This window comes from Brassica rapa, chromosome A02, assembly GCF_000309985.2.
Source record: "Brassica rapa cultivar Chiifu-401-42 chromosome A02, CAAS_Brap_v3.01, whole genome shotgun sequence".
NCBI classification, from domain to species: Eukaryota; Viridiplantae; Streptophyta; class Magnoliopsida; order Brassicales; family Brassicaceae; genus Brassica; species Brassica rapa.
In genome coordinates, this window is record NC_024796.2 from 20,372,226 (window position 1) to 20,387,066 (window position 14,841).

A 14,841-nucleotide genomic window follows, 5' to 3' on the forward strand; every position below is an offset into this window, starting at 1 on the left:
TTTAGAAAAGGAAATTAATATTACATAATCTTTTACTATTCTATTTTGTCTAAGATTTAAAAAAAAAATTAAAAGTTTCATTTTTCAAAATTCGATTTTTTTCAATAGCATTAATAGTTATACAATTTTTTGTTGTAAATTGAATAATTGTTACTATCATGTTTATCATTAAATTTTTGAAGTAAAAATTACTATTAAATACAATTTTACAATTGTCTCAAGGCACGATTAAAAAAAACAATTCTTAATTGGTTAAGATTAGAAAAAACTTTTCTTTTAGAAATCTCATTATCTAAGATTTTAGGAAAAGAAGAAGTTATTTTTACATCATGGAAGTTTTTATTGACACATTCACAATCTAATTTTTTAATTGACACATACACAAAAAAAAAATTCTCTCTAAACGAAGGCGATGGCGATGGCGATTATCTAGGGTTTGATGCAGTTACGGGATTGGGATCCGGGGATCTTTGGATTAACAGGGGGTCGCCGTGATCTCTATCACTATGATATGAGTGGGGCGATGGGGACTATCGATGGAGAATGGTGTCTGGTGGCAGTACACGAGGATTACATTGGAAATCATGGGACAAAGTATGTGTCAGTAAGGAAGATGGGGGACTAGGTTTCAAGGATATCACTGATTTCAATGCAGCTATGCTTGGTAAGCAGCTGTGGAGGCTAATAGAAAAGCCGAACACTTTATTTTCTCGAGTTTCAAGGGTAGGTATTATAGGAATGCCTCACCTTTGGAACCGATTCGATCATACTCTCCGTCCTATGGCTGGAGGAGTATTGTATCTGCTAGATCTCTGGTAAGCAAAGGACTAATCAAAAGGGTGGGGACAGGATCTTCTATATCTGTATGGAATGATCCTTGGATCCCAACCACTCGCCCGAGACCAGCCAATAAAAATCAACATAATTTGTACCCCGACCTCACAGTGGATTCTCTTATTGATTCCACTACGCGACAATGGAATTCGCAGGTTATTCGGACTTTGGTAGACCCACAGGATGCGAAAATCATAGAGAGTATACCGCTGAGCAGAACCCAGATGGTAGATAGGGAAGGATGGCATTTTACAAATAATGGGAAATTTACGCTTAAATCAGGTTATCAAGTAGAGAGGATTTACCCGGATAGGGAAAAATTACCAGAATTAATTGGACCTACGGTTAATATGTTAAAGGCTTTTTGTTGGAAAATAAGATGCCCACCAAAAATAAAACATTTCCTTTGGCAATTGGTTTCAGGGTGTGTCGCGGTTAAGAAGAATTTACAGGCGCGAGGGATCCAAGGAGATATATGTTGTGCACGATGTGGAGCGGATGAGGAGTCAATTAACCATGTGTTTTTTGAGTGTCCTCCAGCAATTCAGGTTTGGGCGCTATCAAAGATACCAACAAATCCATCTATTTTCCCGATAAATTCCTTATTTACAAATATGGATCACCTTTTCTGGAGAGTTGCTCCACCGATGGAGGATCATCACTTTGCTTGGATATTGTGGTACATTTGGAAAGGAAGAAATAATAAGGTTTTTAGTAATCTGGAGATAGACCCTAGAGACACTCTTAAGCTGGCGGAAACGAAATCCATACTATGGGCAAAGGCACAGATTTTGAAGGACCAAACGGTGGGTACACAGGTTCAAGCATCTTTGCCGCCAATTTCTGGACGATGGTGTTTTACAGATGGTTCGTGGAAAGAGGGGGATAGGCTCTCTGGTCAGGGCTGGTTCAGTACTTTAGAAGGTTTTGAAGGTTTAATGGGAGCAAGGAATGTAAGGGCTTCTTTAACTCCCTTGCACGCAGAGATGGAGGCGCTTCTATGGGCTATGGAATGTATGAGGAATCTACGTCAATACCAGGTTACGTTTGCAACGGATTGTTCTCAATTGGTGAAGATGGTTTCGGAACCAGAAGAGTGGCCAGCTTTTGCAAGTTATCTGGAAGATATCAAGACTTTGAAAGAAAGTTTCACAAGATCAGAGATTATACATGTACCAAGAACGCAAAATACAAAGGCGGATAACCTAGCACGCAGTGTCAGGAAACAAACGTCTTTCGTCGTTCACATGGATCAACATCTCCCGGCTTGGTTTACAGAGTCTATTTGAGTCTGTAATGTTGGTGACAAAAAAAAAAAAAAAAATTGACAGATACACAATCATATCAGGTGAAATGTTTGAAGTTAATTTTGGTTTATATTTTTTAACATAAAATTATTAAAAAGTAAAGTTAGTTAATTATAAGAAAAATAAGATTACTTTTACATTTTTATTTTATTTAGACTTTTAAAAAGGAAATTAATTATTTTATTTTTAATAAAAAATTCTGTTTAATTATCTATATATTTTGTCTTATACATATAAACACATATTTATCATATGCACACATACTCATGTACGTCAGTAACATAAAAATTAAAAGTTATGCTAGCATCATAAGATGTAATAAAGATAATAGACCGCTGAAATGTATCAAGAAATTAAAAGAAAATACTCAGATAATACTTTTCATGTAAATACTATTGTGTTTTGTAAAAATAATATGTGGAACCTTAAACCTAAATATAAATGTGAAATATTTGTAGCTATTTTTTCTCATAAGTTTTTTAACATATAATTATCTATTAAAAAGGAAAGTTATGTACTTATAAGAAAATAATAAGAGTACTTTTACAATTTTCTTTTAATTAAGTTTTAAAAAAAGTAATATTATTTATTTTAAAGTTATTTTTTCATGTTAATAATGTATTGTACTTGTAAGATTTTACCATTCTTTTTTGTTTAACATTTTTTCTTAAAAGTTAATGTTTATATTTTATAATTCTCTATCTTTAGTATATTTTAAAACAAACATTATAATGAAAAAAAAAATTAATAATAATAATAATAATAAGACTCTTAAATAATATTTATAATTAATTTTTAAGAGAATTTTATTATTATTATTTTAGTATATATATTTTTGATTGTTATATAGTTGAACATATATCACAATATAACTACCATGTGTCACAATCATGTTAATTAGATATTTTGAAAAACCAAGCTCAATATAATCTTTTATAATTATTTTTTCGTTAAAAGCTTAGAAAAGAAAATTTATATTAAGTAAATTGTTTTCAAATCTATTTTCTAGGATTTTGAAAAAGGAAAATTTCTAAAAATATTACTACTAAATATTTTTAAAAATCAATTTTACTATTAAATAAATTTTAAAAGTAGCCTTTTTAAAATTTGTTTTTATTATCTTATTATCTATATTTTTAATATTTTATATATTTTAACACATGTCACAATATTAGAAAGGAAATTATTATCAAATAATCTTTTGCAATTATCTTTTGATTAGGATTTTAAAAAAGGAAAATTATTATTAAATAATATATTTAATAAGATTTTTTAATAAAATTTATTTTTGTTGATATCTTAGTATATATATTTTTAATTATGAGATAGATTAACACATATGACAATCTTAAATATATAATTGCTATGTGTCGTGATCATGTTAATTAGGAATTTGAAGAACAAAGTTTTATATAATAAGATATCTATTATATAAGTTTAAAATTCTATTATTTAATTAACTTTTGTTAATTTTACTAAATAATAAAAATTTACAAATGTTTAAATTTTCTAAAAAATATTTTTATAAAATAACTATTTTGATTTATTTTAGTTTTTAAGAAAATATCCTACAATGGCATTCATCTACGTCATCAAAATTAGATGATGTGTCAGCTGATGTGGCGACTAATGTATGATTTTGCCAAAAAAAAAAGTAAACAAAAAGTATGTTACTTAAAAATTTTGAAAGTACTTATATGTTTTTGCGCGGTTATATAAGCTAGGTATCAATTGAACATATAGCGATATGTTAAGTAAGAATTCGTTTTCCCGAAGTTGTACATCAAACTATTTTGTTTTCTTAATCCTTAAACTTACTAGCTATTTGTTAGAGTTTCTTGTAAAGAATATGTGCAACAATCAAGGAAACTTACGGTTATAAATGTGCAGTTTAATTGGTATCCGATATGAGAATGAATCTTTGAGATTACATCTCCGTTGGAGAGAGATAACTACCAGTGATAGGCAAAATATATAGACTTCAAATGTTAAAATATATTTCTGTTTAATAAGCGTCTGAAACACTACAGAGAGCCTAGTGAAATTTTCTATTGGAACAGTTCAAGAATTTGCAGGAATTAAAGATGGCCTTGCGATTAAGATGGCTTCTTAGCGACCATCTACTTTGCTTCCATAACATTGGTTAGATAGTCCAGAGATTGCACATTCAGGCAATAGGACATACTAGAGAAACCACCAACACTCCTTTCAAATCAAACCGAACCGAACCTGAGCCAACAATAGCTGCGTACTCTCTCGACAAGTCAACTGTATAAAAAGAAGTTTGTACTTTTGGCTGGTACAGTTCACCCATGCAATTCTTGAAGAAAGTCTTGATGGAGTCTCTTATGAGTCCCCTTTTTTAGGAATGGTGGTGGTCATTGTTCTAGCTATTGCTAAAAGGTGCGAGTGTGTGAGTAGATAAAAAAAGTTGTTTCGCGTGTATTGTTCACCGAACAAGTTATGGGGATTGTCGGACTAAATAAGAACTTTGAATCAAAATGACTAAAATAATACAAGTCTCAGCGGGCAGCAATGACTAAATTGATTTCAACTCCACGAGATTTCCAGACGCAGCCATTTGCAAATGATTCATATGAAATTATCCAAAAGTAAATGATAAAATAATTCCAGTGTTACACACAAAAGCCTTAGGTTTCCATTGGAGCCACGTCTTGGTCACCTGTACCATCACCACCCTCTTCTGCGGGTGCAGCAGGTTCGGCCTCACCTTCTCCTTCCTCTTCATCTGCAACTTTCTCAAACGTATCGATCACATTCTGTATCGTTTCCTGGTCCAAGAAGTGGAATGGTTCACCAACACCTAGAACAGATACGGTGCACAGAGAACTCTTGAGTGTTTCTCCCTGCAGTGTCTCCCTAACAGCCAAAATCGCATCTTTGATCAGATCTTCTCTTGAGGAATCCGCAAAGCTCTCAAACCTGCGTTCCAGGTAGGTCTTTGCAGCTTGAGAACGGGACCCGATAGCAAAAGCTTGATACTCGAAGTAGTTTCCGCTGGGGCAGTTGTAGTAAAGGTGGGCTCCAGACTCATCCAGTCCACCTACCAACAAACCCACGCCATAGGGTCGTTTCCATGATCTTTGGGTGCAGACCTGCGAACAAAAGAAAACAAAAATATTACTTCTTTTTTTTGAAGCCTTAGTAAAGATGAAGATAACGATACCAAAGTAACTTGATATGAACCACTGTAGCAAAATATCTCATAAAAGATGAGAAAACCAACTGATAAAAATATGAGAATGAGGAATATAAGACCCATGTAGCAGACGCTTAAAGGCAACAACCTTCTTCTCTGTCTCATCTGGGGTCGAAGCCTACAAATTTGCATACTTTTTTACTGGGAAGTGGGAAACAGGCTGATAAGCTGTTATTACCAGTTACAAAGAAACTATTACCTAAGCCAACTGCACCAAGAAGCTATAAGATACCCAAAGAACAAAACAGAAACCAATTCAGTTTGCTTCTAAAGGTCCCAATTTACCTTTTCAATTACTAAACATAGAAGCAAACAAGACCAATAAAAATAAATAAAAATAAGAGAGATTCTCTCACCTCTTCAACTGATATGTAGCAAAACAAAAATCATTTATATGCAGTTCTGAACAAAACAGCTCATACAAGTTAAGTGAAATGTATGTAGCACATAAGAATAGGCAAGTTGTAGAACAACATCAAGCTGGAGTAGTGACTCAGCTGTGACTAACCTGAGCCTTATCAGCAAGATGAACAACGAGACGACCAACGGGAAGTGGAGACTCATATGTGAAGGAGTGATTGATAGCTTCCGATCTCATATAACGGGAGAGAACACGTCCATCCGCAGTGAGTCCAGCGATTGCGACGCCTATGTGGTCATCCACTTTGAAGATCTTCTTCTGATGCGACGAGAGCTCAGATTGGGCTTTGTTGACGCACGCCAGGACTACATGGGAGCGAGATCTGAGTCCAATTGCGGCTGAGCCTTGCTTCACTGCTTCCATGGCGTATTCTACTTGGAACAGACGACCTGTTGGGCTCCATGTCGTCACGTCTGTGTCGTACTGATTCCTGAACATCTTCTTCTTCTTCTTCTTCTTCGTCAGAAGCTTTTCTTTTCCTTCAAGCCATGGTTCTTCTTTCTCTTTGATGGAACTGAACAAATGGGCCTTATATTACTTGAATGGGCTTATACGTTATGTTGGGCTATAGTATTGGCGTCACGCTGTGATTTAAGGATATTGCCTAAACCAGATAATAACCTACTAGAATCGGTTACTTATGAAACTTTATCAAACCAAGGGAAATTTTAAAATAACAACTTTTGAATATCCCCATATATATTAAATGAAAAGTCAATTTAGTGATTTTTGGTGATGTATCGCTCATAGGTAAAGTTTCAAGAAATTTTTATAATTTGATTTAATTTTTATTTATTTAGTTTAGATCTAAAAATTTAAGGTAAATCTAAAATCATTTAACATCACTTGCCATATAATCTAAAGAATATTACAAATAAAAATTTATGAAAACTAATTCTCGAAATTATAGAAAGATTAATAATGTTTTATTTATTACTTTTAATATTCATAAACTATAAAATATAATGAACGAAAATTTATATAAGATAATTATAATAGTTTTATACTCTACTTGATGAACTGTATTTGAATATAATTGTATAATAAATACTTTAAATATTACAAAATCCAAAAATGTTTATTAATATTATTTTTAAATTATTTATCGTTATTTAAAGAATAAATTTATCAGAATTTTAAAATAATTTATAAAATGTTATAAATTATTTATAAAAAATATAAACCTACTATATATTGATTGAGAAGTCACATAAGTGATTTTTTATTATGTGTCGATCATAAATGAACTCTTCAAATTGTTATAATTTGATTGGCCGATGATTTTTAATTTTATTTATTATAATAATATCTAAAAGGAAAGGATAATTCAATTACCACTTTCTAAAATAATATACATAATTTTAGAAATAATTATTTATGGTAACTAATTGTTGAGACTATGAAAGAGTAATAATGTGATCAATTTTTATATATATTTATAAATTACATAAAATAAGAAACAAAAATGTTTATTTGAATTGATATAATGATTTTATTCGTATAGAAAACTTTATATTTGTATATAAAGTATCATAATAACTATTAATGTCTAATAAATTTCATGCATGCTTTATAAATCATTTATTAAATTATAAATAAATTTATAAAATTAATTATATTGTAGACATGGATCTTTAAAATGTAATTTACATTGATGTTTTAATCAATTGTAACGTCTATAATAACTTACCTTAATTTTCTATTACTTGCGCAAGTTGTAGGAATGACAATTGGTACCACCCGCCCCGCCGTAGCCCACCCCGCCGTGGTCTCTCTCTCCGGCGGTTCTTTGCGGGTTAGCCCGCCACAACCCGCGGTCTCAATCCTTAAGCCCAAACCCCCCCCCCCCCCCGCTAACATCTTAAGCCTTTTGCGGGCAGCCCGCGGGTCGTCAAATATTAGTGGCAAACGGTACCACCCGCCCCGCTCCGCCGTGGCCCGCCCCGCCGGTAGTCTAAGTCTCTCTCTCCGGTGGTCCTTTGCGGCACTGCTGTCTGCTGATAGTAAATAAAAATCAAGATTAGTCCAACATAGTTAAATATAAACTTCACCAAAAGCACCTAAGAAAAAACGGCATTAGATTTTATATCAAGTCATTACCAACATTATGTTGGCAACACAATAAGTCAATTATTAGATTTCATCGTATACATATTGTATCAAGTCAATACCAAGTGTTTTACTCGTACCATATGACTCGTATGTAGGACTGATACCAATGCATCATTTAAGTGATAGTGATATTGTTTGCAAAAGTACATTACTAAAAGCACAGACAAACACTGCAAATTTTTCAAGTCTTAACCAAATTTAAGTTAAAAAAAAAACACCAGATCCAAACGATGAATCCCAAACATAATAAAAACCCAAATCCAAACAGTCATTCTAAATGTAGATAAAAGCAAAACACCAAATCAAAATAAAATTAAATTAAACTTCTTCTTCTTCATCTTCATCTTCACCATTGACAATGGATTCAAATGATGGTAGCTTCTCTTCTTCATCATGAATTTCATCTTTAGAAAATATCAATAGTTGAAGTTAGTAAATATTAATAGTCATGGTACTCAAAATTATATGATAATGAGAATATTTTACCATGTTAATAAGCTTCATATCCCTTTAGCCAGTTCCTAGTACACATCAGAGCTTGCACATTCTTCGGGAGTAGACGGCTCCTGTATTTATTAAGGACTCGCGATCCAATGCTAAAGGAAGACTCTGAAGCCACTGTTGTAATAGGAATACTCAGTAAATCACAAGCCACTGCTGACAAATCGCCATACCTATGAGTATTATCTTTCCACCACTTGAGAATGTCCATGCTCCGGAAACTATTAAAGTCCAAGGGTGGTTCATCAAGATAAGCTTCTAGAGGTGTTTTTCCACTCACAACACCGCTGACTTTGCGAAACGCAAAGAAATCCTATGAAGGTTTAAAAAAAGATCAAAAACTATTTAAAAAAAATAAATAAACAGAATGTTAAAAAAAATCGAAACACTCACATTGTAGTTCTCAAACATACCCATTGACCCTTCAGCACAAAACATTTTGTGGAACCGTCTCACGTGGCTCTGTAGAAGGTGAGTTAGTCTTTAGATTTTTTGTCGTAAGACTCAAACAGAGTACTAAGCTTATCACGCAAGTTTCTCAACTTTGCATCACATGTACTCATGTCAAGCTTCCCTAAACAACAATCCACAATAGAAAGCTTAAAACGTGGATCAAAGACGACTGCCATCGCGAAAACACAACTGACTTCTTCCCAATATTTATCGAACTTCTCTTTCATCGGTGGCACCATCTCTCTGACAACCTCATCTTGGCTTTCTTCATTAATTCGAAGCCAATCATGGATCAACCAAACCTGATAGAAATACAAGTTTGAAGTCGGGTAATTGGAACCAGACATCAAACTTGTAATCACAGCGAAAGGTCCCAAAAAACAGCAAATATTCTCAGCTCTTGTCCATTCCTCAGCTGTAGGCGCCATTTTATAACATCTCCTATCAAAAGTCTCCAACTTAAGAAACGCTTTGCGGAACTTGATGGCTTTTTCAAGCATATAGAAAGTCGAATTTCATCTTGTCTGCACATCCAGTATCAGACCCGCATTTTCCTTTATACCAGCAGCAACCACACATTTATCAAACAATACTTCACGCGCTTCCGATGCTCATACATACTTAATACTCTCTCTTACTTTGTGCAAAGAACCTCCAATAACCTTCAAACCATCTTGCACTTTGAGGTAAGTATGTGAGCTGCACATCTGACATGGAAAAATTCTCCACCACACAACAAGTCATCGTTCAACATCAGCTGCGATTTCACAATATCTTGCATCGAGTCGTTGCTTGTAGCATTATGGAATGTGATCGAGAACACCTTTTTTTCTATTCCCCACTCTTTCAGTGATTCAAGGAGCTGCATCGCAACATTCATACCCGTATGTGGTGGTGATAAAGCAAAAAACGTCAAGATCTTGCTGTTCGACTTCCAATTTCGATCAATGTAATGAGCCGTCACACATATATAACCCTCACGTTTTAGCGATGACCACAAATCAGACGTCAAGGAAACTCTTCCAGGAAGACTCGCCAATTCCCTCATCAGTGTATCTCTGTCGCTTTCAAACAACCGGAACACATCTGCTTTCGCCGTGTTTCGACAAATGGTTTGGACATCAGCATTCAAATAACTCCAAGTGTCTCTCACTTTTTCATACTCCACATACGAAAATGGGAGTATCAACTTCATCATCATCTACTTCGATCAGCCTTCGTTTCCGTTCTTGCTTCTTTCCATCATCACAAAAAGCATCAGTAGTAGCGTTAAGAGCTGCTATCAGTCCTTGTGTGTCCAAGTCACAGGTATCGAATAGCTTGAAATTAGGATCCATAGCCTCTTGCTTTCTCAAGTTTTTTTTGTGTTTATGTTTTCCTCACAAAGTCACGATGAGTCGTGAGACGGTGAGAGAATAGGTATCGTGTGTTTAGGTTTATTTGTTAGGGTTTTTAATTTTGTAAATATTTTAAATTTAATTTTTTTAAAATTAATTATTTATAATTTACAGAAACTAACGACACACTAGAAGTAGGGTTTAAAACTAAAACGACACAGATAACATAGTGTATAAACGAGTTACTAAGCTGGAATCAATGCACAAGTATTATTATCAACGATTATCACATCAGTTTTATTAACATGACTAAACATCTAATTCTACAAGCAACGGTCACCAGAAGCCTTCCAATGTTACTAGAAGATCCTCACTTCTCTGATGCCATAAGGAAAAAACTTGTATGAGGATTAGCTAGAGATGAATGCTTGTGTCGTACTGGCTCTTTAGAGCATACTCGTTGTAGACAGATGCAAAGGATGGCACAGTAACCTAAAAGATGCAAAGATAATGTGAATGGAATCAGTTACATACTAAATTTGCAAGGAAAGTAAATGGAAGCACCTAAAACGTGTAACTTACAAAGTTAAAGGTACATAACTACAGATGTATGCACCCATAGCAACTGGAACAGCCATGGTAGTAGCACCTTCAGGAAGAGAACGCAGCTGATTTACACTAATCCCTATCGGCAACAGAGCAAGTGCTTCCCACAACAACAGAAAGTCAAAAAAAAAAAAAACTTAGTTCCAATAAGGTCAAACATACAGAACAAGTGAACACAAGAGAAAATAAACCAATCAAGTTATTGAGTTTCAGTCTTTGGGATCACTTGGACGGCTGTTGTATGTAATAATCTCTGATACCATTAAAAATCACACATACAGAACAAGTGAACACAAGAGAAAATAAACGGCACAACATCAAACGCTTGGAGGCTTCTCGTACTAAAACGATCAAGTTTCAAACAAAACAATCAAGTTATAGAACTCTGGATCCGAAAATTTCATAGTCAAGGATATAAAAGCTCAGGAGTGAATATACCATTGGTAGTCAATAGCAGAATCTGAACGAACAGGCGTGTACTCTAAGATTCAAGCTTGCATACAAAAGTCAAAACCATCCATCATGGATCTTGGGATCACTATTGATACTTCAAAAATAAGAAACAAATATCTATGAATTAGAACAACTGCCACTTATTCAGAATAAAATTAAGAGCTCAGAAACAAATTCTTCTATGAGATCAAGCCAGAGTTCTATGCATGCAGAGACTAACCTTAAATGGTGTCTACTCAGAGGAAGAAATCGACACCTGTTTAACCGAGAAAGAGAAGCTACGGCCTATGGTGGTTGATCGACGAATAAGAGAAGCTCCGGCGGTGGCTGGAGGAAGAAGAGAAGCTTCGGTGGTCGCAAGAGTCGTCTCCTCGTCGGTGAGAAGTCTGAAAGATGAAAATGAAGAAATGCGGGCTTCCCACGTCCCGCTAAACCGCGTAGACCCAACCCGCTATGGCCCAAACCCAAAATTACCCAGCCCGAAAGGCCCGCACTTTATCGGGCCTAAGCACAAACCCGTCCTGCATGGGACTTTTACGGGCCAGGCCCGCGGATCGCGGTCCAATTGCCATCCCTAGCAAGTTGCTAGTATTTATTGCATTGTTTAAATGTAATTTACCTTATTGTTTTTAATAATTTACCTAAGTAACCTTAATGTTTATAATTTTTTGCCCGTTTATTTATAACTTTACCATTTTTTTAAATTCCCCTATTACTTGCGCAAGTTGATAATAGTTAATGCATTATAATTTGTTAGCTCGCTTTTAATAATTTACCCTTTTTGAATATGGATTACTTGTGCCAAGTTGGTATTGTGTTTATTGCATTTCACCTTATGGTAATATAATTTTAGTTTCTTTCTTGATAAAAATTATTTCAAAAACGTCATTTATTATGTAAAATATTCCCTAATAAATGTCTAATGTGGAAGGTAGACTATATATATAACTGGAACCCCAAACGTCTAACGTCTTACAATACAACTATTCTCTTTTCCTAACAATTTTTAAAAACCCGTCTAAAGATACATGGCATATTGAAGTACGGATTTTTTCGCTTGTGGAGAAATTATAACAAAGAATACGACAACACCATCGAAATGGTATTTGTTTTTGGTACTAAATTTCTCAAAACTCATAATCGTCATATATTATATTTACTTTACAATGAACAATATTTTTTATAGTGTTTCATAACTACTTATTCTGCTTTCCGTCAACCCTTATAATTTATTTGTCTAACTCATAACTTTCATATATTCGATCAGGGATAAAATTTCATGCTTCAGTTTGTGAACAGCTCATCAAAAAATTTGAAGGTTGTCCAGTTATTCAAAGTGTACGATGCTATTGGTGATTATCAGACAAGCTCTCATCCGTACAAAATTGGGTTCTTCCACGCGACTTTTGTTGCAAAACCAAATAATTTTCCAAGTGAAGTTCCTGAGAAGTATTTGGCTGATTACACTGAAATTCCTGGTGGAAAAGCTGATAAAAGTCGTTTGGTTGGTAAGTAATTTTCAACTGGGAATTGTTCATGCACTAATAATTTATATATGATTTTAAGGCTATTAATCTGCTTATTAAATAACTTTAATATTATACCTACTTAATTGAATTTGTAAAGTTTAGATATTCTTTTGGTTTTGTATTATTTGTGTTAATTTAATTATTTTTATTTTGGAATGTAGATGTTATTGGTCAAATAGTTAACTTCGGTTCTATTGAAAACAAAATGATAAAAGGAAAAGATAACATGAGGCTCTTGATTGAGTTACGTGACCAAAAGTAAGCTTAAGTACTTTACCTTTTCTTATTTGCTACCTAAATATGTATATTATATTTATTAACTTAAGTTTATATTATACAGTAATGTGAAGATGATGTGTACTATGTAGGGTCGTTATGCTAAACAAGTATACGATTATAGTATGAGTAACATGCCCACAATGATTATTTGTGTTAGCATCGACTCTCTCACTCTTCTGGATCCAGGTTTTCTCACACAGTGGGCAATGGATTATCGTGGCTTCTCCATCAAGAAAGTTGTATAAGATTTCATCTCGGTTTCGTTTTGACACTCTATTTGGCCTTTATTTGTTTTTTGAACTTTTGATATCAAGGTTGGATCTGTGTTTACTAGTTCTTTGGCTGGTTGATTTGTCCGATCTCTCGATATCAGGCCCGGATCTCATATAACGAGCCCTTTGGCTGGTGTGTATTTTGGTTTTACGTTGGATATGTGTTTCTCTGATGTGTAATATGGGAACCTCTCAGAGGTTTTCATCTGCTCCTATGACAGATTTGAAGGGAAAAGGGATCTTGTATGAAGAAGACGACGATCCTATTCAGTTGGAAGAGGAGGAGGATTCTCAATTCGGGAGTTCCATATGTCACCGATTGGTAAAATCTTAAACCCGAAGAAACAAGATGTTGAGAAGCTGATCATATCTATGCCGACCCAATGGGGAGTACAAGACAGAGTTATGGCCAATGATCTTGGTAATAGGAAGTTCTTGTTCAACTTTTCATCAGAAGAGGATATACAGGATGTACTTAGTCAAGGGCCATTTCACTATAACTTCTTTATGTTTGTGATGGTCTGATCGGAGCCCATTGTTCATGATGAGTATTCCTGGATCATTCCTTTCTGGGTGGAGATCATAGGAATACCGCTCCATCTCTGGACAGTGAAGAACTTAAAGAATATTGGGAAGAAGCTCGGACACGTTGACACGATTGAACTGTCAGCGGGTCGCTTACTGGTGGAGGCTGACACAAGGAAGTCGTTAGTCTTTAACAAGAAGGTACAATCTCCACGAGGTGATGAGGTTACTATTCAGTTCAAATATGAGAAGCTCTTCAAGCATTGCTCATACTGTGGTTTCCTATCTCACGAAGCCACACACTGTCCTAAGAAAATGGAGGAACAGAGGCTACAGGCTAAGGAGGCTGGGGTGTTCTCGCAGTTCATCTCCCTTTTGAGCCAAATACACGCCAATCTTTGTTGGCTGATAGAACAGAGCGTGATCGTTATCAATATGACAAATGTCACACTTCGTGATAAGGGTGAGCCTCGTGCTATTAATTTCTCTCATATGGAGAAAGAAAACTACATGGATGATATGGAAAATGGCCAGGTGATAGGCGCTTTACAGGACATGGATATTGGGAATCAGATGGCTTAGTGTTGCGGCAACATGATGCATCTAGGGATGCTGAGGTGTTGGATGAGGCAGCGGATGATCTAATTGGTGAGGATTTAGAAGACATGGAGGACGGCGATGAATCTCATCACGTGGGGTCACGTTCTCTCAATCCAGCTGAGGCTAGAACCAAACCTTCATACAAGGGGAGTTCACGGCATGTAGTTACACGTGGTATGCCAATTAGAAAAACAGAGTTCCTTCGTCGAGGTTCTCCAAGGAATCATGGTGTCTCTTCTTCGAGACACACAAATCGTCATAAGCACAGTTGTCACAACAGTTCAAAGAAAGGGAGATCAAGTTCACATAAGGCTAATGAGTTAGAGGGGTCCAAACCCCCCCCCCCCCCCCCCCCAAATTATCCATGAAGACAATCAGTTGGAACTGTCGAG

The 14,841-nt window shown here is 35.0% G+C and overlaps 1 protein-coding gene and 1 long non-coding RNA gene across 2 annotated transcripts; both read right to left on the reverse strand.

Annotated features, from left to right (window-relative positions):
• Positions 1 to 4,611: 4,611 nt before the first annotated feature.
• On the reverse strand, positions 4,612 to 6,287 carry LOC103848568 (proteasome subunit alpha type-1-A). The gene is made up of 2 exons (XM_009125450.3): positions 5,870 to 6,287; positions 4,612 to 5,257 (listed from the first exon to the last, which is right to left on the reverse strand). Exons 1-2 carry the CDS (start codon positions 6,218 to 6,220, stop codon positions 4,793 to 4,795), a joined length of 816 nt encoding a protein of 271 aa, XP_009123698.1. The 5' UTR covers positions 6,221 to 6,287; the 3' UTR covers positions 4,612 to 4,792.
• Positions 6,288 to 8,023: 1,736 nt separating this feature from the next.
• LOC103848569 lies at positions 8,024 to 14,789 on the reverse strand. Its single transcript, XR_629144.3, has 4 exons — positions 11,465 to 14,789; positions 11,230 to 11,338; positions 10,768 to 10,891; positions 8,024 to 10,677 (listed from the first exon to the last, which is right to left on the reverse strand). It is a non-coding gene; the product is annotated as an uncharacterized LOC103848569 (long non-coding RNA).
• Between the last annotated feature and the right edge of the window lie 52 nt (positions 14,790 to 14,841).

Coding starts and splice junctions, on each gene's coding strand:
- LOC103848568 (XM_009125450.3), bottom strand. CDS start 6,220: ATGTTCAGGAATCAGTACGACACAGACGTGACGACATGGAGCCCAACA. Junction 5,258..5,869: donor ATCTTGCTGATAAGGCTCAG/GTTAGTCACAGC, acceptor TTTTGTTCGCAG/GTCTGCACCCAAAGATCATG.